Here is a 24709-nt window from a genome sequence, read left to right as displayed (position 1 = left end):
AGACAATGAAACTTCCATTAAATACGGGACTCTGCAGAGCTCAGCACCTAGGAATCAGTGCCCTATGGATAGGGGACAACTTAATATGATCAAAATAACTCTTGAAGGTTTTGTGCACAGGGAGTCTTTTTGCAGAGATTTCAGAGCAAAAGCTGGGCAGAATTTCCTTTTTTTTTTTTTCGAGGAGTTTTGAGTAGGCTTTCTATTCCAAAAAATTCTATGTGCACAAAGAGGCTTTTTGCTGAGTTATCAGAGCAGAAACTGAATGAAACTGAATGAAAACTCAACATTTTTGAGTTTTGAGATTTAGAGGAGGATTTTTAGAGTTACTGCTCAATTTTTGCCCCCAAAAAACTCTGTATGCACATACCATGAGGCTATGTGCACTTGTTGTCCACTAGGCGGCGACGCAACCACCAGGTTCTTCCAGCCACCGGCGTCTTATACTTTATACAGTTAATGTACAGAGAAGCCGCCCTAAGGTTGAACATGTCACTTCTTCTATTTACTTCATAGTTTACGAATCCTGAAGCAGCTAAAAGAAGTAACACAAGAAAAGAAATGTTGTTTTGACACTAATGTGCACTATGTCCATTTTCTAACTCTTTTTCGGCACATTTTCATGCAAATTTTGGGCAACATTTCAAAATAGTTTAAAGAAAAATGGGTTTTCTAAATTGAGCAACCCTTTACTAAAAACATTACAGTAATGGAGATCACAGTAATACTCCATTTTATAAAGGATCCAGATAATTTACAAATTGAATGTCAATATCTGTAAGTCCCACAGCTACAATATTGATTCATGTTTATGGCTCATTTCACCGAATAAAGATTACACACATTTTATTTTTTTTTTCAAAAAATGAGAAGATAAATTAGCTTTGTTGTTTTTTTGTAGCCAGCATTGCCCGCGGAATGCATGTGAGCCAATTTTAACCCTTTCTTTGACACTATTGTTAAAATGTAATCAATGGAACTTGGTGATGAATTGCAGCAAACCACCTGCAATATGCAGACTCCCCGTCTTAGATACATCCGTGCTAAATCCTGCTTCAAGTCTTTGTGAGAATATTGAATAATCCCAGGCACCCAATCAGCATCATTCAGGGGAGGAGAAATTCGACTGAAAACACAGGCAACTGGTGTACACTATCACAGCTGCACAAACTGAGAGTTAGGAAGCATTTTCCCATCCGGGGGAAACTCAAGTCTCTTCATATGAAAAGTGCCAGGAAAGAAGATTTTCTGTCATTTGTGTTATTTTTTTATGAATTAATTTGCATTATTTCTCCATTTTTAGATTATTGCATTGACTATTAGTTCATTCAAGTTCCATCCAGACTTAATCTGTTGAGTTCTTTATCTATTTTTGACCTCTTCCATATGTATTGTATTCTCATTTGTGTCTTGTTTGTGTATTTTATGTCACCCCATCTGCATGGTGTTACTTATGTTCTGATTTAACCATTGATCACCCATTCCCAGTTTTCTATATATTTCTTTATTATTATTATAGACAAAGTCAACCATTTTTGGACTCGCCACGACAAAATCATTTGTGTCCTTCTCACTTTATCAAGCTATAGTCATGGATGACCTGCAGAACATCAATTCCACGTGGCCAGGTTCTACTTTATCTTCGGACAACTCTTTTCTGAGGTATCTAAATAGCACTGAAGAATATTTAGCACATCTTTGTGGGCCAAAGCGAAGTCGCTTGTCGTTGCCCATGACTCTAGTTTATGCAGTTATCTTCTTGGTGGGGGTCAGTGGTAACATGCTGGTGTGTCTGGTGATCTTAAAGCATCATAACATGAGGACTCCTACAAACTATTACCTGTTCAGTCTGGCAGTTTCTGACCTCCTGGTCCTACTTATTGGGATGCCACTTGAAGTCTATGAGATGTGGAGCAACTACCCGTTCCTTTTTGGTCCCTGGGGTTGTTATTTTAAGACAGTCCTTTTTGAAACTGTGTGCTTTGCCTCTATTCTTAGTGTGACCACAGTCAGTGTGGAGAGATACGTAGCCATTATGCATCCCTTCCAAGCCAAACTGAAGAGCACCCGAAGAAGAGCGCTTAGGATACTCATCACACTTTGGATCTTCTCCATTCTTTTTTCCATTCCAAATACCAGTACTCATGGCATCGAACTGCAGAACTTTCCCAATGGAAGTCTTATTCCTGACTCTGCCACTTGTACTGTGATCCAACCCATGTGGATATACAACTGTATCATCCAAGTCACATCTCTGCTCTTCTTTGTGCTGCCAATGGGAGTCATCAGTGTCCTTTACTGCCTGATGGGCATTAAAGTAAGTTTGATGTCTTTGACAACATAATACTTATATGTGATTTTGAGGTTATATACAGCTGTAGCTATAGGATCTTCTTGTCTCATAACTTATTAAGCCTCAAAAATGTACACTTTGTACCATGAAACATCTCAAAAAGATCATCTTTTCAAGAAGACCACCAAATCTTCAGTACCATCATATATTTTGTACATAAGCTACTTCATTGAGCAGAACACCCCTTTTCCTACTGTACCATACTATCATATATACTGAATACTGGCTATTTCTTTGAGATGACCACCTATCCCCTCTTTATCTAGACAAGATCTTATTTACCATAATATAATATGAATGCTCTTTACTTCTTTGAGGAAAAGATGTCTTTATCTAGAACAGATCTGTAAGACCATCATATATTTTGTATACTAGATTTTTTTTAGAGAACCTTCCCTTGTTCTGAACTAGATCTTCACTACCATCACAGATTATGAATAGTAGCTACTTCTTTGAGAAAACAATCCCTTGATCTACACCAGATGTTCAGTACCATCATATATTTTGTACATGGGCTATTTCTTTGAGAAGAATACCCCTTTTCATACAGTAGACCAGATCTTCCATATCATCATACATTCTGCATACTGGCTTTTTCTCTGAAATGACCACCTATTCCCTCTTTATCTAGTCGAGATCTTGACCTAGACCAGATCTTTAGAACTTTCTATATGTTTGAGAGAACCTTACCTTGATCTAAACCAGATCTTCATTACCATCATATTTTAGGAATACTAGCTACTTCTTTGAGAGGACCATACCTTGTTCTAGACCAGATCATCAGTACCATACTATATTATGAATACTTTTGTATTTCTATGAGAAGAACATCCCTTTATCTAGAGCAGATGTTCAATACCATGACATATTTTGTAGATGGACTATTTCTTTAAGAGGAAGACCCCTTTTCATACTGTAGACCAGATCTTCCATACCATCATATTTTCTGCATACTGGCTATTTTTTGGGGATGACCAATTGTCCCCTCTTTATCTAGACTAGATCTTCATTATCATTATTTATATTGAATACTTTCTATTTATTTGAGAAGAACACACTTTGACCTTTAATCATTTCATCAATTATGTATACTTGCTATTTCTTTAACAGGACCATCCCTTAATCTTGACCATATCTTCAGTACCATCATATTGTAAAAATACTTTCTACTTCTTTAAGAAGACCATCCCTTCATCTACACCAAATCTTCAATACCATAAAATATTATGAATTCAGGCTACTTCTTTGAGAGGAACACCCCTTGATCTTGACCAGATCTTTAGTACCATCATATACTCTGCATACTATATACTTTAGAAATCATCCCTTCAGAAAATAGTTTTCAATGAAATGTGGGGCATAAATAGTTTAATTAAATATCAATTTTCAGAGACAGGTAACCACTACTAAGAAGGGCAATATCAGACTCGACAACAGCTACCAATTAACTAGATGAGAAATGACTTCACGATAGATGATGAGCATAGCGGTATGCCAACTGCTGGGAATATCACAATCATGTCAACAGGAGGAACTCAGAAGGGGGAGACCTTAGTGCAGGTGGCAATGAGTTTATTGATACATGAGATCTATAAATCTCTGTTTCATCCTTAGTGTTTTATTTCAATTAATGATTCATCGCCTGCAGATGTAACAGAATTAAAACTGTCTTTTAACTCTTTATGGAAGCCTTGTGACATCAGTAGTCTTGTAGACTGGTCTGTCGGAGATTAGAAATATAACTGGCATGTCTTCGATCATACAAATCCTCCATTAAATGGTAATAAATCCAATCCTTTAGTCTGTTGAAGTATCGCTACTCATTCTAACAGATACCTTGCAGTATAAATGGATAGACAAGTAGTGCTATATGAAACAAAAAATAACACAACGAGCTCTGCTCCAATATTAGGTTTATTCTGGAGATATATATATATATATATATATATATATATACACTCACCGGCCACTTTATTAGGTACACCATGCTAGTAACGGGTTGGACCCCCTTTTGCCTTCAGAACTGCCTCAATTCTTCGTGGCATAGATTCAACAAGGTGCTGGAAGCATTCCTCAGAGATTTTGGTCCATATTGACATGATGGCATCACACAGTTGCCGCAGATTTGTCGGCTGCACATCCCAAAGATGCTCCATACAAGGCAGGATGGATCCATGCTTTCATGTTGTTTACGCCAAATTCTGACCCTACCATCCGAATGTCGCAGCAGAAATCGAGACTCATCAGACCAAGCAACGTTTTTCCAATCTTCTACTGTCCAATTTCGATGAGCTTGTACAAATTGTAGCCTCAGTTTCCTGTTCTTAGCTGAAAGGAGTGGTACCCGGTGTGGTCTTCTGGTGCTGTAGCCCATCTGCCTCAAAGTTCGACGCACTGTGCGTTCAGAGATGCTCTTAGGCCTACCTTGGTTGTAACGGGTGGCGATTTGAGTCACTGTTGCCTTTCTATCAGCTCGAACCAGTCTGCCCATTCTCCTCTGACCTCTGGCATCAACAAGGCATTTCCGCCCACAGAACTGCCGCTCACTGGATTTTTTTTCTTTTTCGGACCATTCTCTGTAAACCCTAGAGATGGTTGTGCGTGAAAATCCCAGTAGATCAGCAGTTTCTGAAATACTCAGACCAGCCCTTCTGGCACCAACAACCATGCCACGTTCAAAGGCACTCAAATCACCTTTCTTCCCCATACTGATGCTCGGTTTGAACTGCAGGAGATTGTCTTGACCATGTCTACATGCCTAAATGCACTGAGTTGCCGCCATGTGATTGGCTGATTAGAAATTAAGTGTTAACAAGAAGTTGGACAGGTGTACCTAATAAAGTGGCCGGTGAGTGTATATATATATATATATATATATATATATATATATATATATATACACTCACCGGCCACTTTATTAGGTACACCATGCTAGTAACGGGTTGGACCCCCTTTTGCCTTCAGAACTGCCTCAATTCTTCGTGGCATAGATTCAACAAGGTGCTGGAAGCATTCCTCAGAGATTTTGGTCCATATTGACATGATGGCATCACACAGTTGCCGCAGATTTGTCGGCTGCACATCCCAAAGATGCTCCATACAAGGCAGGATGGATCCATGCTTTCATGTTGTTTACGCCAAATTCTGACCCTACCATCCGAATGTCGCAGCAGAAATCGAGACTCATCAGACCAAGCAACGTTTTTCCAATCTTCTACTGTCCAATTTCGATGAGCTTGTACAAATTGTAGCCTCAGTTTCCTGTTCTTAGCTGAAAGGAGTGGTACCCGGTGTGGTCTTCTGCTGCTGTAGCCCATCTGCCTCAAAGTTCGACGCACTGTGCTTTCAGAGATGCTCTTAGGCCTACCTTGGTTGTAACGGGTGGCGATTTGAGTCACTGTTGCCTTTCTATCAGCTCGAACCAGTCTGCCCATTCTCCTCTGACCTCTGGCATCAACAAGGCATTTCCGCCCACAGAACTGCCGCTCACTGGATTTTTTTTCTTTTTCGGACCATTCTCTGTAAACCCTAGAGATGGTTGTGCGTGAAAATCCCAGTAGATCAGCAGTTTCTGAAATACTCAGACCAGCCCTTCTGGCACCAACAACCATGCCACGTTCAAAGGCACTCAAATCACCTTTCTTCCCCATACTGATGCTCGGTTTGAACTGCAGGAGATTGTCTTGACCATGTCTACATGCCTAAATGCACTGAGTTGCCACCATGTGATTGGCTGATTAGAAATTAAGTGTTAACAAGAAGTTGGACAGGTGTACCTAATAAAGTGGCCAGTGAGTGTATATATATATATATATATATATATATATATATATATATATATATATATATTACAAGGTTTTTAATCAAAACAGTATATTTATTGTCCTTTATCAACTTTACAGCTCCAGAAAAAGTTTGGGCATCCTGCACGGTTAGTACCTAGTAGCACCCCCTTTTAAAAGTATGACAGCTTGTAAACACTTTTTGAAGCCAGACAAGAATCTTTCAATTCTTTTTTGAGGGATTTTCATCCATACTTCCTTGGAGAATTCTTCCAGTTCTGTGAGATTCCTGGGTTCTCTTGCATCCTCTGCTATTTTGAGGTCTAGCCACAGATTTTCAATGACCTTCTGATCAGGGGACAGTGAGGGCCATTGTAAAACCTTCAGCTTGCGCCTTTTGAGGTTGTCTATTGTGGATTTTGACGTGTGTTTAGGATCATTATCCATTTGTAGAAGCCATCCTCTTTTCAACTTCAGCTTTTTTACAGATTGTGTCATATTTGCAACAAGAATTTGTTGAAATTTCATTAAAAATTTAATTAAATCCATTCTTCCCTAAACCTGTGAAATGTTCCCCGTACCATTGGCTGCAGAGCAAACATAACGCATGTTGAATTTACCACCATGCTTATTGGTTGGTGAGATGTTCTTTTAATGAAATTATGTGCCCTTTATTCTCCACACATATATTTAATCATTGTGGCCAAAGAGTTCTATTTTAACCTCATCGGTCCACAGGAATTGTTTCCAAATTGCATCAGGCTTGTTTAGATGTTCTTTTGCGTACTTCTGCCACTGAATTTTATGGTGAGAACACAGGAGATGTTTTCTTCTGATGACTCTTCCATGAAGGCCATATTTGTGCATGAGGCTCTGAACAGTAGAACAATGTACCACAACTCCAGAGTCCGCTAAATCTTTCTGAAGATTTTTTGCAGTCAAGCAGGGGTTATGATTTGCCTCTCTACAAGCAGCTCGCACTGAAATGTTGCTTGATCTTCCAGACTTTATCTTGACCTCCACTGTCCCTGTTAACTGCCATTTCTTAATTACATTTGGAACTGAGGAAAGGGCAACACTTTTTTATATTCTTATAGTCTTCTGCTTTGTGGGCCTCCACCATTTTCATTTTCAGAGTGCTAGGCAGCTGCTTAGAAAATCCATTGGCTGCTGTTTATTGGCACATATTTAGAGGAGGCTGGGTTTTTATAAAGTTGGGTAAATTGATCATCTGATCTTTCCTAAGGATGAAAGGGAACAAGACATTACCCTAACAGACTAATTAAGAAACCTTCGTCAAAGTTATCTGAGCACTCAAATCTCCAAGGGTACACAAATGCTTGCTTCACTCATTTTCCTTTTTGTAATTTTTAAAATGTAAAAGATGAACACATATATACATTTTGGCCTAAAATGCAAAGGAAATGTGTCATCGTTAGAAATTTTAGCGATCGTTACATCTTCAACTTGTTTAACTGTTCACAGTAACATTGATTTTGACCAGGGGGTGCCCAAACTTTTAGATGCCACTGTGTACATACAGTATATATATATATATATATATATATATATATATATATATATATATATATATATTCAAATCTTTTGCTAGTACAGAGCTGTGTGTAATGTGTAATGTATCTTCTCCTACTTGCCTAACCTCCTGTTGTTATAGGTGTCTACGATTTAATGCTCGAGTTAAACTCAGCAAGATGATAAACCTAGGCATAATGTACCAGGATTCACTCAGCTGAGATTTTGCTTTCCGTGGCTGAAGATAGCAACAGAAAAATCACATTAGTTGCAGTTTCCTGCTTCCGAATATTGCACAATCTCCAATCATTTACCGCTGTGTTAATTTGGTAGTGATCGGATGTAATAGCTGTATTATCATAAAATGTGACAAATAAGAAATATTGATAAATTGAAGGAAATAAGTTCAGGTTTCTTGCAGCACAGAAGAGTTTGGGTGTTTATTAATCACTAGTGAAGAGCGAACATGGTCAGATAAGGTGATTTTTAGGCCCAAATCTATGGATTTAAAGGGAACCTGTCAGCAGATTTTGCCGCTATAAGATGCGGCCACTGCCTTTCAGGGCTTATCTACAGCATTATATAATGCTGTAGATAAGCCCCCGGTTCAACCTCAAGATAAGAAAAATAAGTTATATTATACTCAACCGGGGGGGCGGTCCTGTGCGGTCCGATGGCTGTCGCAGGTCTAGGTCCGGCGCCTCCCATCTTCTTGCAATGCCACCCTCCTGCTTCTTCATCGCCCCCCAACATCGGCGCTCCGGTGCAGGCGTACTTTGTCTGCCCTGTTGAGAGCAGAGTAAAGTACGGCAGTGCGCAGGTGCCAGGAAAGGTCAGAGAGGCCAGGCGCCTGCACACTGCAGTACTTTGCTCTGCCCTCAACAGGGGCGCCGATGCCGGGCAGCGATGAAGAAGCAAGAGGGCGGTGTCGCAAGAAGATGGGAGGTGCCGGACCTGGACCTGCAACACCCATCAGACCGGACCGCACAGGACCGCCCCCTGGGGGAGTATAATATAACTTAATTTTCTTCACTTGTAGGTGGAACTGGGGTCTTATCTACAGCATTATAGAATGCTGTAGATAAGCCATGAAAGGCAGTGGCCGCATCTTATAGCGGCAAAATCTGCTGACATGTTCCCTTTAAAGCACCACTTCCGCATTTTTTTTCAGTGCTGGAGTGGTGCTACTAATCTAAGGTCCCTGTCTTATGTTTACCTGCCGTAGTCTTCACCCTTTTTTCAGCTCAATCTTTGTGACCGCCGCTTCTTACTGGCCGGAAGTCACAATTTATGTCACAAGCTCTCAAAGCAAGTATGAGAAGTAGAACGAGGCTCGTATAGACTTGTATTGAGCAGTGACCTCCATCGTGCTCCATGAAATAATGCAGTGATCCGGCCAATCACAAAACTGCCAGAGATTGACAGGAGTAATTTTTTAACCTGGTGAAAATGCCTCTGTTTTCTTGTTGTTATTCTTATGTTCCTGTGTTTCATTAATTCCTGAGATATGGCCTGCTCTTCCCTGTATACAAATCTAGTCTTTGTAGTCAAGTGAGTGTGGTCATCACCTGATCTATGGGGACATCCTCTTGAGGTCCACGACCAGTTGGCTAAACAAAGAGTATATTCCTAAGGATATGTGCACATGATGTCTTTTTCAGGTGGAGCAATATGTTCATTCTTCAGGCGCCTTCCTAGTAAAGACACCATTGGCGGGCCGCTGCATGATTCATCTCAAAACTGAACTGCCGACTTTACCCTGAAGCAGCCTCAACTAGAAAAATGAGGCAGTGCGCCAGCTCCTAACAGATGCCATGCGCACATGGCCTAAAGCTGCTTGTGAAGAGCTTTTTATTCCGGATGTGTTCTTTGCAGCCTTTTGATTGGGCAGTACCTAGTTTGGAGAGGTTTTCTTCAGGATCCACTTAAAAAAAGTGACATGCATTTTTTTTCCACTGAGTTTGTCTTTTCAGGATTAAAAAAACCACAAATAAACTCTTGATTAGAATAGCAGAACTAGATTTCCCATGAGAATTAAGTGTAAGGTTTTCCAAGTGTTGTTAAACTTTTAAACTGTTTTTTGTGGGGAATTTTGAAGAGAATCTGTGCCAATACTCCTCACAAAATTCCTTGTGAACTAGTCTTACAAAAGTGATATAATATTATAGGATGGTGCTGGTATCAATGAGCTCTTTACCACCAACGATGCTGTAACATGTTAGTAGAGAGAAGTGGCATGGTGAGGGGCTGAAGGTTATATACTTGGGATGAGGGGCTGAAGGTTTTGCACTAGGGGTGAGGGGCCAGATGTTATACACCATGTGAGGGGCTGTATGTTATACACCGGGGTGAAGGGCCAGATGTTATACACCAAGGGGCCAGATGTTATACACTGTCTAAGGGGATGTATGTTATACACTGGGAGTGATGGGGCAGATGTTGCATACTGGGGGCTACTGTCCGGATGTCATACATCGAGAAGCCGGATGTTATATACTGGAGGTGAGGGGCCAGATGTTATACCCCTGTGTGACGAGTGGACGGATGTTATACACCGGGGAAAGCGGATCCGGATCTTATACACCAAGGGGCCAGATGTTATACACTGTGTGAGGGGGCTGTATGCTATACACTGGGGGTGAGAGGGCAGATGTTGTAAACTGAGGGCAATTGCTGTTTTTTTTATTTTAGCTTTATTACAGGAGAACAAGGGCTTCGGTGGAATTAGGCAAAGTCGTAAGTATGGTTTAATTGAGGTTATTAAAAGAGTGTCATTTTTTCAATTAAAGGGCTTTATTCTGGCTGTGTCTTTATTTACCATATAACTATAGGATTAGTAATGGACAGGTGTCTTACAGATGTCTCTCCATTACTAAGCCATGGGCTTGATGACATCTGACAATACAAAGGTGACATCAACCCCACAAGTATGTACCCCACTTGCCACCACTACAGGGCAAATGGGAAGAGCTGGGCAAAGCACCAGAATTGCGCATCTAATAGATGTGCCTTTTCTGGGCAGCTGCAGGCTGCTGTTTTTAGGCTGGCGGTGCTATATCAAAGGCCCCTTACCAGCCTGAGAATACCTGCCCCCAGCTGTGAGCTTTAGTAAGGCTGGTTGTCAAAAATGGGGGAACCCCATGCTGTTTTTTAAATTATTTATTTAAATAATTTAAAAAAGAGCGTGGGGACCTCTCTTTTTTCATAACCAACCTTGATGAAGCTCACATCTGAGGGTTGCAGCCCCCTGCTGTGAGTTTTGCCTGGTTGGTTAATGAAAATAGGGGGGAACCAACGCCGGGTTTTTCATTCATTTATTTCTTTATATGGCAGGCAGCAGGTGAGGAATACCCTGATCATCTGCTCCTGCTGTCACTGTTATTAGCGGCAGCAGGTGTCAGATGATGGGAGTAATAGTCCCAAAGCCCCCACCTGCTGTCATCGTTCTGACTTTAATATAACTTTCCTCATTCTCTTCTGCTCATGCCGATCGCCAGCAGAGCAGGGGAGAATGATGAGAAGTGTCTTCAGCACCCGCTTCTGGGGAACAGCGCTTACTGTAGCGCTTCTTCCCCGGCGGCCGTCTGTGTGTTACTGATGCGGCACACGGGCGGCACATGGTTGCCACACGTGTGCTGCAAGTATTACACACACGGACACAGATATCTCCGGTACTGGTTTTTCCGGTACGGGAAATATCAGGACGTGTGAAAGAGACCTAACCAAAATAGAAGAAGGGATGGGTCATGGAGGGGAGTAAACAGAGATTCACACATCCCTTTTGTTATGGGGTCTCATCTCTCCCCTGAACACCTCTAATAATTCAACCAATTTAGTGCTAAAGAAGGTGTTCAAGGGAGATCATTTCTTCACACAATCACTGCTCAATGGATTCTGACCACCCTTGTTCTCAAGACAGGGGAGACCACAATATTTGAACCTCATGAAAAATTTACATTATTTTTAATGTGTTTTTGAGTTAACTAACCACAAGCTAACTCTTTATATTTAAATATACACGTCTTTTTTCTTATCCTATTTCTTATTATTTTGCACAACTTTTTTTGAGATATTTTCGAGCCACAAGGAAAGGATAAGAAAAAAGACGTGTATATTTAAATATAAAGAGTTACCTTGTGGTTCGAAAATATCTCAAAAAAAGTTGTGCAAAATAACTGGCTTTGAAAAAATAAAAAAAATCAAGATTTTGTGATACTCTATCGGGAGATGTTTATACTTTACGTGTTCCTATGTGACCACCTGCTGGTTATAATGTGAAGTGCAGCCAGTCAAGAGTTTTGCTAGCTTTGATTGACAGCTCTGACTTTACCAGGGCCAGAAACGGACAGAAATAGATAGAAAATAAGTAGATGAAAGGTGCTGTTTAACCACGTCAAGGGTGCGCCGAGCATTTGTGCTTTGTTTGAACAGTCATTTTGGGCTTACAGATTCCTTTTAAAGTTAATGATGTCTGAAATAAATAGCTGTTCCCCCAGTAAATCAGCTCACACAGAAACACAGAGAAGGTAGAAAGAATGGCCGCTGATAGCTAGAGATGCTTTTTCAGACCAGACGGCTCTAAATGAGCCGAGGTCATTTGGTGAATGGTTGATTGTGTAACAGTCATTTTGCCAGCTGTAATGAGGACACTGGCAGCCTCCAGGGCTGTGAACCTGTTTGTCGCTGATAAAAAGCAGTAAATGCTGGAATTAACTATTAGTTTGCTCCATTCTATAGCCCATAGTTACATCACCATCACACCCTGTCCACACTGAACCTTGATTCCCCTTCCTGACAGCCAGTGGCATACTGCTAATGGGGTTTGCTATGGCACCTATGAGTGGGGGGTGGTCTGGTGCCAAACCCCCTCAGCCCAGCATCGCACTTTCAACTATATTTGCATCCTGGATGCCGATACAGTTGAAAGCAATGATGGAACAGGGAACCGTCATCTCCCATTCTCCCTACCTCTGAGCTCTGGCGTCTCAGCGCCGTGGGCACAATAATATAATAACATAGTTATTAAGGTTGAAGGAAGATTTTAATTCCATCTAGTTCAACCCATAGCCTAACCTAACATGCCCTAACATGTTGATCCAGAGGAAGGCAAAAAAAACCCACGTGGAAAAGAGTAAGCTCCAGATTGGGTGGGGAAAGTAATTCCTTCCCGACTCCACATACGGCAAGTCAGACTAGTTCCCTGGATCAACGCCCTATCAAGGAATCTAGTGTATATACCCTGTAACATTATACTTTTCAAGAATGGCATTCAGTCCCCTCTTAAATTTAAGTAATGAATCACTCATTATAACATCATACGGCAGAGAGTTCCATAGTCTCACTGCTCTTACAGTAAAGAATCCGCGTCTGTTATTATGCTTAAACCTTCTTTCCACCAGACGTAGAGGATGCCCCCTTGTCCCTGTCACCGGTCTATGATTAAAAAGATCATCAGAAAGGTCTTTGTACTGTCCCCTCATATATTTATACCTTAATATAAGATCACCCCTTAGCCTTCGTTTTTCCAAACTAAATAGCCCCAAGTGTAATAACCTATCTTGGTATTGCAGATCCCCCAGTCCTCTAATAACCTTGGTCGCTCTTCTCTGCACCCGCTCCAGTTCAGCTATGTCTTTCTTATACACCGGAGACCAGAACTGTGCACAGTATTCTAAGTGTGGTCAAACTAGTGACTTGTATAGAGGTAAAATTATGTTCTCCTCATGAGCATCTCTGCCTCTTTTAATACATCCCATTATTTGCCTTTGTAGCAGCTGCCTGACATTGGCCACTGAATATGAGTTTGTCATCCACCCATACACCCAGGTCTTTTTCATTGACAGTTTTGCCCAGAGTTTTAGAATTAAGCACATAGTTATACATCTTATTACTTCTACCTAAGAGCGTGACCTTACATTTATCCCCATTAAAGCTCATTTGCCATTTGTCAGCGCAAGCTTCTAATTTATATAAATCATCCTGTAATATAAAATTGTCCTCCTCTGTATTGATTACCCTGCAGAGTTTAGTGTCATCTGCAAATATTGAAATTCTGCTCTCTATGCCCCCTACAAGGTCATTAATAAATAAGTTAAAAAGAAGAGGGCCCAATACTGACCCCTGTGGTACCCCACTGCTAACCGCGACCCAGTCCAAGTGTGCTCCATTAATACCCACCCTTTGTTTCCTATCATTGAGTCAGCTCTCAACCCACTTACACATATTTTCCCCTATCCCCATTATTCTCATTTTATTTATCAACCTTTTGTGTGGCACCGTATCAAAAGAAATTGATCAGATTTGTCTGAAATGAACGGTCCCTAGTAAACCCGTGCTGATACTGGGTCATGAGGTTATTCCTCTTCAGATACTCCAGTATAACATCCCTTAGAATGCCCTCCAGGATTTTACCCACAGTAGAGGTTAAGCTTACTGGCCTATAATTTCCGAGTTCAGTTTTTGTCCCCTTTTTGAATATTGGCACCACATTTGCTATACGCCAGTCCTGTGGTACAGACCCTGTTATTATGGACTCTTTAAAGATGAAAAATAATGGTCTATCAATGACTGTACTTAGTTCCTGCAGTACTTGGGGGTGTATCCCATCCGGGCCCGGAGATTTGTCAATTTTAGTGATTTTTAGACACCGCTGTACTTCCTGCTGGGTTAAGGAGGTGACATTTAATGGGGAATTTTTGTTATCACTGATCATATTGTCTGCCATGGGATTTTCTTCTGTAAATACTGATGAAAAAAATTAATTTAGCATATTGGCTTTTTCCTCATCCTCATCCACCATTTCACCCAGACTATTTTTTAGGGGGCCAACACTATCATTTTTTAGTTTCTTACTATTTATGTAGTTAAAGAATATTTGAGGATTATTTTTACTCTCTCTGGCAATGAGTCTCTCTGCCTCAATCTTTGCTGCCTTGATTTGCTTTTTACAGAATTTATTTAATTTTCTGTATTTATTTAATGCCTCCTCACTACCTACTTCCTTTAATTCTCTAAATGCTTTCTTTTTGTCCCTTATTGCGCCCCTTACAGCTCTATTTAGCCATATTGGTTTCCTTCTATTTCTAGTATGTTTATTCCCATACGGTATATACTGTGCACAGGTCCTATCCAGGATGCTAATAAACGTCTCCCATTTTCTATGTGTACTTTTATGTCTCAGGATATCGTCCCAGTTAATTGCACCAAGATCCTCTCTCATCCGTTGGAAATTTGCCTTCCTGAAGTTTAGTGTCCTTGTCACCCCTCTATTATACATCTTATTAAAGGATACATGAAAACGTATTATTTTGTGATCACTATTCCCCAAGTGACCCCCAACCCTTATATTTGATATGCGGTCTGACCTGTTGGTTAATATTAGGTCTAGCAGTGCCCCCCTTCTTGTTGGGTCCTGAACCAGTTGTCAGAGTTGTCTCTCATAGTTGTCAAAAACCGATTACCTTTGCCTGAACTGCAGGTTTTTGTTCCCCAATCTATTTCAGGGTAGTTGAAGTCCCCCATAATAATGACTTCTCCTTGAGTCGCAGCTTCATCTATTTGCTTTACGAGGATATTCTCCATTGCTTCCATTATTTTTGGAGATTTATAACAAACCCCTATCAGTAATTTATTATTTTCCCCCCTCCCCTTATCTCCACCCACAGGGACTCAACATTTTCATTAAATTCAACTATATTATCACGCCGGATGGGTTTTAAGGACCATTTGACATATAGACACATTCCACCCCCTCGCTTATCTGTACGGTCATTTCTGAACAGACTATAGCCCTGCAAGTTAACAGCCCAGTCATGGCTCTCATCCAGCCACGTCTCAGATATCCCCACCATGTCATAATTATGCTCCAACAACATTAGTTCTAATTCGTCCATTTTATTGGCGAGGCTTCTGGCATTAGTATACATGCACTTGATGTTCCTCTCTGTACCTCTATTCTTACTTAAATTATTAATTGTTCTAACCCCACCCACCATGCCACCGCCACCGCCAACTTCCTTATTTGTGCCCAGGTCTCTATCTGCCCTATCTTCCCCTCCTATAAAATGAGTACCCTCCCCCCATTCCCTAGTTTAAACACTCCTCCAGCCTTCTAGCCATTTTCTCCCCCAGCACAGCTGCACCTTCCCCATTGAGGTGCAGCCCGTCCCTAGCGTAGAACCTGTAGCCAACTGAGAAGTCGGCCCAGTTCTGCAGGAACCCAAACGCCTCCTTCCTACACCAATTCTTGGGCCACTTATTAACCTCCCTAATCTCCCATTGCCTCTCTGGCGTGGCACGTGGTACAGGCAGTATTTCGGAAAAAACCACGTTGGAGGTCCTTGCTTTCAGCTTGAAGCCTAATTCCCTGAATGTCACTATATTGCGCCTTCTCAGAGCTGTGCAAAGCTTTCATAACATTCTATAGAGACCGGAGCAGAGGGGTTTGAGGACAAGAATAGAGGGGTCCCCACACTGTTTTTTAAATTATTTAAATAAATAATTTAAAAAAACAGCGAGGGCTCCCCCCCATTTTTGACAACCAACCATGCTAAAGCTCAAAGCTGGGGGTTGCTATTACCCCACTTGTCACTGCAACAGGGCAAGTGGGAAAAGCCGGGCAAAGCGCAATCGATGTGCCTTTTCTGGGCAGCTGCCACCTGCTGCTGTTTTTAGGCTGGATGGAGGGGCCTATATCAATGGCCCCTTACCAGTCTGAGAATAACATCCCCCAGCTGTGAGCTTTAGCAAGGCTGGTTGTCAAAAATTGGGGGGGGGACCCCACGCTGTTTTTTAAATTATTTATTTAAATAATTAAAAAACAGGGTGGGGACCCCTCTATTCTTGATAAACAACCTTGCAGAACCTGACAGCTGGGGGTTGCAGCCCCCAGATGTGAGTTTTGTCTGGTTGGTTCACTAAAATAGGAAGGAACCCATGTCTGGTTTTTCATTCATTTATTTCCGAACGATCACAGCCGGCAGCTGTGGAATACCCGGATCATCCGCACCTACTGTCACTGTTATTAGTGACAGCAGGTGTCGGATGATAGGGTAACATTCCCAATAGCCCCCACCTGCTGTTGTTCGGACTTTAATATAACGCTCATCATTCTCCTCTGGTCACCGGCAGAGCAGGGGATAATGATGACAGCCGGCTTCAGCACCATCCGCCGGGGAACAGCGCTTACAGTAGCGCTTCTTCCCCGGCAGCCGTACGTGTCACACAGAGGACATCAAAGTGTGTTCTCCGTGTGCATGTGTGCGGGACGTTTTGCCAAAAAATAAGACATGTCAGTGTGTTTTGCCCACGGACACACAGTCTGTGGAAACCCACTGACATGTACACAGACCCATTCATTTGAATGGGTCTGTGTGTGTACGTGTCTCCAGTACGTGTGAAAACTGTCACTACACGTACCAGAGACACTGACATGTTAAAGGGGCCTTACAGAGACTACAACCTAATGAAGCTCTTCTCTGAGGGGCCTCAATAAATGGAGACAACAGTTTTAGCATTGATTACCAGATAATTAAGTCTCATCCAAATCTTCCTAGTAAATGAGTAGTATCCATGGATTGCATAATCTTCATATTTATCATTGCATTTTCCCAGACAGGGCAGGAAGAGTGAGGATCTCTTCTTAATCTTATTGCATACAGTCTTATTAAATTATTAAGGGGTTAATCTATTTAGAAGGCGAGGCTCACTAGTATCATTTATTTTTATAAGAGTGGCCTGACTATTACTTTATTACAGGTATTCCCGCTTCTAAGATTCTCAACGATCAAGTGTAATCTGTGGTGGAAGCTGGTGACAATTATTTATTTTGCCTGCGGTGCCTCCACAGGAGAAATGGAGCATTGCACACACACTTTAGGTCCTCCAAAGCAAAGATCTTTGGGGGTGCTTTGGTCATTTTTTTCTGCATCTTAGTGCATTGTTACTACTTTATTATAAAATTTAAAAAAGGTATATCATATGACATGAAAACTATATACATTACTTTCGCATGAATGGTTCATTAGTTTTTTTTTTCTTGGCTTCCAATATACTGGAGCCTAGACTCAAATTTTACTTGTCAAAAGAATGGCATCTTTCTTTTGCTATATGTTGCATTTGCGATACATCATAAAAAAAATTGTAAGTCATCTGTTTCAAGAATTTTATATTTCATCACTTTGTCTTGTTCAGCTCAGAGGCGATCATTCACTGGGAGCTGACAAAATGTCTGTTAACATCCAGAGACCATCACGGAAATCAGTCACAAAGATGCTGTGTAAGTATCAAGAGACATTTACTATTGTGCGGTGGGGTCAGTGGAGAATGGGAAATGTTGTCTTTGGATAGAAACCAACAAAAGGAAATGTTCTATTTACAAACTAAAATTATTTGTGACGATATTAACCATTCGATAAAGTTTATGTCTTTATTTTCCCTAATTTCTCTGAAATAAAACCCCTAAGGCTATGTTCACATCTTGCGTTTTTCAGCTTTTTTATGCAAATCCTAAGGCAAGGCCGTAAATGTTAAAGTCCCGACAACCCATTTAGTCATATATTGCTCTACGAAAAATATTCTAATAATGTATTAGGATGGATATATATATACTTTCCTGCATGGGGCAAATTATAATCTTCTGCTTTCACTGTTAATGTCCATCTATAATATTCCAGAACAATCAGATATTAAGCTAAACTCTTCTTTCTATACTAATATCAGTCCTTTTTTGACAGTTGTCTTAGTCACGGTCTTCGGCATCTGTTGGGCTCCCTTCCACGTGGATCGACTTTTTTTCAGTTTTGTCGTGAACTGGACTGAACCTCTCGCCAATGTGTTTAATCTCATCCATGTTATTTCTGGTAAGTTTCATCACGTACCTTTTTAATCTAATTTATGCATAAGTAAATTTGCATCATTTGCATACATGATGCCATATGGTAATTGGAACCGGTTCACTTTCATCAGCTTCCATTAATCATTGGCTTTGACCTGGGTTGCCGGTATTCTTAGAATAATTAGGGAATCGAGAGACGAGACAAAATAAGGAGTAAAGGCAAAATATGAAAGTGAGAAGGTGAGCTACAGAAATGTGTAGAGAGGGCTTAGAAATAAGGCATAAAAGTCTTAAAAGACACTTTCTCTATACTTTGCCCAGTTGGCCCATAGACCATCACGTAGCTCGTATTCGTGGTATGAATAAGATCTCATTCAGATGTCTGTTTTTCCCGGTCAAGTCCTATCCTTGTTTTTCATGAATAGCACTCTTACCTACAATAGTGAGTGGGGCCATTCACATGTCCATGATTTTCCATGGACCGAGTGGTTCGTGCAAATTTGAGAAGACATTTTGATATGAGAGTCGGATCACCACACTGTCAGGATTCTCCGGTGTTGCTGGTGAGAACAGGAGGTCAGTTGCGGTCACATGCCAACTAGACGTGCTCATCCTCTCGCAATAGAAGTTGTTGTGAAATTGGATTTTGGGCTCCCCCGGTGGCCACTGGTGGAATTGAACTGGTGTGCATCATCCTCTCTGTTCACCTGTTTCCATCAGGATGTGGGAGTCGCTATTTAGCCTTGCTCCTCTGTCACTTTCATGCCGGTCAACATTGTAATCAGAAGCCTTTCTGTGCATGTTCCTGCTGCTAGACAACTCCCAGCTAAGTTGGACTTTAGTCCTTGTTTGATTTTGCATTTTGTTCCAGTTCACAGCTGTAGTTTCGTTTCTGTGTCTGGAAAGCTCTTGTGATCTGAAATTGCCACTCTGATGTTATGAGTTAATACTAGAGTCTTAAAGTAATTTCAGGATGGTCTTTTGATAGGGTTTTCAGCTGACCATGAAAGTGCCCTTTCTGTCTTCCTGCTATCTAGTAAGCGGACCTCAATTTTGCTAAACCTATTTTCATACTACGTTTGTCATTTCATCTAAAATCACCGCCAATATTTGTGGGGGCCTCTGTCTGCCTTTCGGGGAAATTTCTCTAGAGGTGAGCCAGGACTATATTTTCCTCTGCCAGGATTAGTTAGTCCTCCGGCCGGCGCTGGGCGTCTAGGGATAAAACGCAGGCTACGCTACCCGGCTACTGTTAGTTGTGCGGCAGGTTTAGTTCATGGTCAGTTTAGTTTCCATCCTTCCAAGAGCTAGTTCTTATGTTTGCTGGGCTATGTTCTCTTGCCATTGAGAACCATAACAGTTTGACCGGCCTTAAAGGGTTAAATTAATTGACAGAGAAAGGAGAGAAAAGAGAAGTCTGCTGAAGATTTTTTTTTTTTTTTTCCTTCAGTTCTGTGTGTGCTTGTAATTGAATCTCTTGCAAGTCTGCCTATATTGCAGCCTTTCTCTCTCTCTCTCCTTCTAATCCTGGAATGGCTCTGTGTTCACCTGTTTAAAATGGATATTCAGAGTTTAGCTGCAGGTTTGAATAATCTCACCACGAAAGTTCAAAATTTACAAGATTTTGTTGTTCATGTTCCTATATCTGAACCTAGAATTCCTTTGCCTGAATTTTTCTCGGGGAATAGATCTTGCTTTCAAAATTTCAAAAATAATTGCAAGTTGTTTTTGTCCCTGAAATCTCGCTCTGCTGGAGATCCTGCTCAGCAGGTCAGGATTGTGATTTCCTTGCTCCAGGGTGACCCTCAGGATTGGGCTTTTGCATTGGCTCCAGGGGATCCTGCGTTGCTCAATGTGGATGCGTTTTTTCTGGCCTTGGGGTTGCTTTATGAGGAACCTCAGTTAGAACTTCAGGCGGAAAAGGCCTTGATGTCCCTATCTCAGGGGCAAGACGAAGCTGAAATATACTGCCAGAAATTCCGTAAATGGGCTGTGCTTACTCAGTGGAATGAGTGCGCCCTGGCGGCGAATTCAGAGAGGGTCTCTCTGATGCCATTAAGGATGTTATGGTGGGGTTCCCTGTGCCTGCGGGTCTGAATGAGTCCATGACAATGGCTATCCAGATCGATAGGCGTCTGCGGGAGCGCAAACCTGTGCACCATTTGGCGGTGTCTATTGAGAAGACGCCAGAGAATATGCAATGTGATAGAATTCTGTCCAGAAGTGAACGGCAGAATTTTAGACGAAAAAATGGGTTGTGCTTCTATTGCGGTGATTCAACTCATGTTATATCAGCATGCTCTAAGCGTACTAAGAAGCTTGATAAGTCTGTTTCAATTGGCACTTTACAGTCTAAGTTTATTCTATCTGTGACCCTGATTTGTTCTTTATCATCTATTACCGCGGATGCCTATGTCGACTCTGGCGCCGCTTTGAGTCTTATGGATTGGTCCTTTGCCAAACGCTGTGGGTATGATTTGGAGCCTCTTGAAACTCCTATACCCCTGAAGGGGATTGACTCCACCCCATTGGCTAGCAATAAACCACAATACTGGACACAAGTAACTATGCGGATTAATCCGGATCACCAGGAGATTATTCGCTTTCTTGTGCTGTATAACCTACATGATGTGTTGGTGCTTGGATTGCCATGGCTGCAATCTCATAACCCAGTCCTTGACTGGAAAGCTATGTCTGTGTTAAGCTGGGGATGTAAGGGGACGCATGGGGACGTACCTGTGGTTTCCATTTCATCATCTATTCCCTCTGAGATTCCTGAATTCTTGACTGAATATCGTGACGTTTTTGAGGAACCTAAGCTTGGTTCATTACCTCCGCACCGGGAGTGCGATTGTGCCATAGATTTGATTCCAGGTAGTAAATACCCTAAGGGTCGTTTATTTAATCTGTCTGTGCCTGAACATGCTGCTATGCGAGAATATATAAAGGAGTCCTTGGAAAAGGGACATATTCGTCCTTCGTCATCTCCCTTAGGAGCCGGTTTTTTCTTTGTGGCTAAGAAAGATGGCTCTTTGAGGCCGTGCATTGATTATCGGCTTTTGAATAAAATCACGGTTAAATATCAATATCCGTTGCCACTGCTGACTGATTTGTTTGCTCGCATAAAGGGGGCCAAGTGGTTCTCTAAGATAGATCTCCGTGGGGCGTATAATTTGGTGCGAATTAAGCAGGGGGATGAGTGGAAAACCGCATTTAATACGCCCGAGGGCCACTTTGAGTATTTGGTGATGCCTTTTGGTCTTTCAATTGCCCCTTCAGTCTTTCAGTCCTTTATGCATGACATTTTCCGTGATTATTTGGATAAATTTATGATTGTGTATCTGGATGATATTTTGATTTTTTCGGATGACTGGGACTCTCATGTCCAGCAGGTCAGGAGGGTTTTTCAGGTTTTGCGGTCTAATTCCTTGTGTGTGAAGGGTTCTAAGTGCGTTTTTGGGGTTCAAAAGATTTCCTTTTTGGGATATATTTTTTCCCCCTCTTCCATCGAGATGGATCCTGTCAAGGTTCAGGCTGTTTGTGATTGGACGCAACCCTCTTCTCTTAAGAGTCTTCAGAAATTTTTGGGCTTTGCTAACTTTTATCGTCGATTTATTGCTGGTTTTTCTGATGTTGTTAAACCATTGACTGATTTGACTAAGAAGGGTGCTGATGTTGCTGATTGGTCCCCTGCTGCTGTGGAGGCCTTTCGGGAGCATAAGCGCCGCTTTTCTTCCGCCCCTGTGTTGCGTCAGCCTGATGTTGCTCTTCCTTTTCAGGTTGAGGTCGACGCTTCTGAAATCGGAGCTGGGGCGGTTTTGTCGCAGAGAAGTTCCGATTGCTCCGTGATGAGACCTTGTGCTTTTTTCTCGCGTAAATTTTCACCCGCCGAGCGGAATTATGATGTTGGGAATCGGGAGCTTTTGGCCATGAAGTGGGCTTTTGAGGAGTGGCGTCATTGGCTTGGGGGGGCTAGACATCAGGTGGTGGTATTGACTGACCACAAAAATCTAATTTATCTTGAGTCCGCCAGACGCCTGAATCCTAGACAGGCGCGCTGGTCGTTGTTTTTCTCTCGGTTTAATTTTGTGGTGTCCTACCTGCCGGGTTCTAAGAATGTTAAGGCGGATGCCCTTTCTAGGAGTTTTGAGCCTGACTCCCCTGGTAATTCTGAACCTACAGGTATCCTTAAGGATGGAGTGATATTGTCTGCCGTTTCTCCAGACCTGCGGCGGGCCTTGCAGGAGTTTCAGGCGGATAGACCTGATCGTTGCCCACCTGGTAGACTGTTTGTTCCTGATGATTGGACCAGTAAAGTCATTTCTGAGGTTCATTCTTCTGCGTTGGCAGGTCATCCTGGAATCTTTGGTACCAGGGATTTGGTGGCAAGGTCCTTCTGGTGGCCTTCCCTGTCTCGAGATGTGCGAGGCTTCGTGCAGTCTTGTGACGTTTGTGCTCGGGCCAAGCCTTGTTGTTCTCGGGCTAGTGGATTGTTGTTGCCCTTGCCTATCCCGAAGAGGCCCTGGACGCACATCTCGATGGATTTTATTTCGGATCTTCCTGTTTCTCAGAAGATGTCTGTCATCTGGGTGGTGTGTGATCGTTTCTCTAAGATGGTCCATTTGGTTCCCCTGCCTAAGTTGCCTTCTTCTTCCGAGTTGGTTCCTCTGTTTTTTCAAAATGTGGTCCGTTTGCATGGTATTCCGGAGAATATCGTTTCTGACAGAGGTACCCAATTCGTGTCTAGATTTTGGCGAGCATTCTGTGCTAGGATGGGCATAGATTTGTCTTTCTCGTCTGCTTTCCATCCTCAGACTAATGGCCAGACCGAGCGGACGAATCAGACCTTGGAGACATATTTGAGGTGTTTTGTGTCTGCAGATCAGGATGATTGGGTTGCTTTTTTGCCTTTAGCGGAGTTTGCCCTCAATAATCGGGCCAGCTCTGCCACCTTGGTGTCTCCCTTTTTCTGTAATTCGGGGTTTCATCCTCGATTTTCTTCTGGTCAGGTGGAATCTTCGGATTGTCCTGGAGTGGATGCTGTGGTGGAGAGGTTGCATCAGATTTGGGGGCAGGTAGTGGACAATTTGAAGTTGTCCCAGGAGAAGACTCAGCTTTTTGCCAACCGCCGGCGTCGGGTTGGTCCTCGGCTTTGTGTTGGGGACTTGGTGTGGTTGTCTTCTCGTTTTGTTCCTATGAGGGTTTCTTCTCCCAAGTTTAAGCCTCGGTTCATCGGCCCGTACAGGATATTGGAGATTCTTAACCCTGTGTCCTTCCGTTTGGACCTCCCTGCATCTTTTTCTATTCATAATGTTTTTCATCGGTCATTATGGCGCAGGTATGAGGTACCGGTTGTGCCTTCCGTTGAGCCTCCTGCTCCGGTGTTGGTTGAGGGCGAGTTGGAGTACGTTGTGAAAAAAATCTTGGACTCCCGTGTTTCCAGATGGAAACTCCAGTATCTGGTCAAATGGAAGGGATACGGTCAGGAGGATAATTCTTGGGTGACTGCCTCTGATGTTCATGCCTCCGATTTGGTCCGTGCCTTTCATAGGGCTCATCCTGATCGCCCTGGTGGTTCTGGTGAGGGTTCGGTGCCCCCTCCTTGAGGGGGGGTACTGTTGTGAAATTGGATTTTGGGCTCCCCCGGTGGCCACTGGTGGAATTGAACTGGTGTGCATCATCCTCTCTGTTCACCTGTTTCCATCAGGATGTGGGAGTCGCTATTTAGCCTTGCTCCTCTGTCACTTTCATGCCGGTCAACATTGTAATCAGAAGCCTTTCTGTGCATGTTCCTGCTGCTAGACAACTCCCAGCTAAGTTGGACTTTAGTCCTTGTTTGATTTTGCATTTTGTTCCAGTTCACAGCTGTAGTTTCGTTTCTGTGTCTGGAAAGCTCTTGTGATCTGAAATTGCCACTCTGATGTTATGAGTTAATACTAGAGTCTTAAAGTAATTTCAGGATGGTCTTTTGATAGGGTTTTCAGCTGACCATGAAAGTGCCCTTTCTGTCTTCCTGCTATCTAGTAAGCGGACCTCAATTTTGCTAAACCTATTTTCATACTACGTTTGTCATTTCATCTAAAATCACCGCCAATATTTGTGGGGGCCTCTGTCTGCCTTTCGGGGAAATTTCTCTAGAGGTGAGCCAGGACTATATTTTCCTCTGCCAGGATTAGTTAGTCCTCCGGCCGGCGCTGGGTGTCTAGG

General features: G+C 42.2%; 1 protein-coding gene across 3 annotated transcripts in view; it reads left to right on the top strand.

Moving 5' to 3' along the window:
• The first annotated feature begins 1157 nt into the window (after positions 1–1157).
• NMUR2 (neuromedin U receptor 2) overlaps positions 1158–24709 on the top strand; it is a 34401-nt gene continuing 10849 nt past the window's right edge. The window contains exons 1-4 of one of the 3 annotated variants that reach the window (XM_077266383.1): positions 1177–1352; positions 1520–2317; positions 17860–17944; positions 18402–18527. In XM_077266383.1, the coding sequence (XP_077122498.1) occupies positions 1592–2317; positions 17860–17944; positions 18402–18527 (937 nt within the window). In that variant the 5' untranslated portion in view covers positions 1177–1352; positions 1520–1591. Of the gene's footprint in view, positions 2318–17859; positions 17945–18401; positions 18528–24709 lie in introns of all 3 variants that reach the window. The other 2 variants (XM_077266384.1, XM_077266382.1) reach the window with 2 other exon arrangements.

This window comes from Ranitomeya variabilis, chromosome 5 (assembly GCF_051348905.1).
Source record: "Ranitomeya variabilis isolate aRanVar5 chromosome 5, aRanVar5.hap1, whole genome shotgun sequence".
NCBI lineage: Eukaryota > Metazoa > Chordata > Amphibia > Anura > Dendrobatidae > Ranitomeya > Ranitomeya variabilis.
Note: the sequence above shows the minus strand (reverse complement) of the source record. Positions and strands in the feature narration are given on the sequence as shown.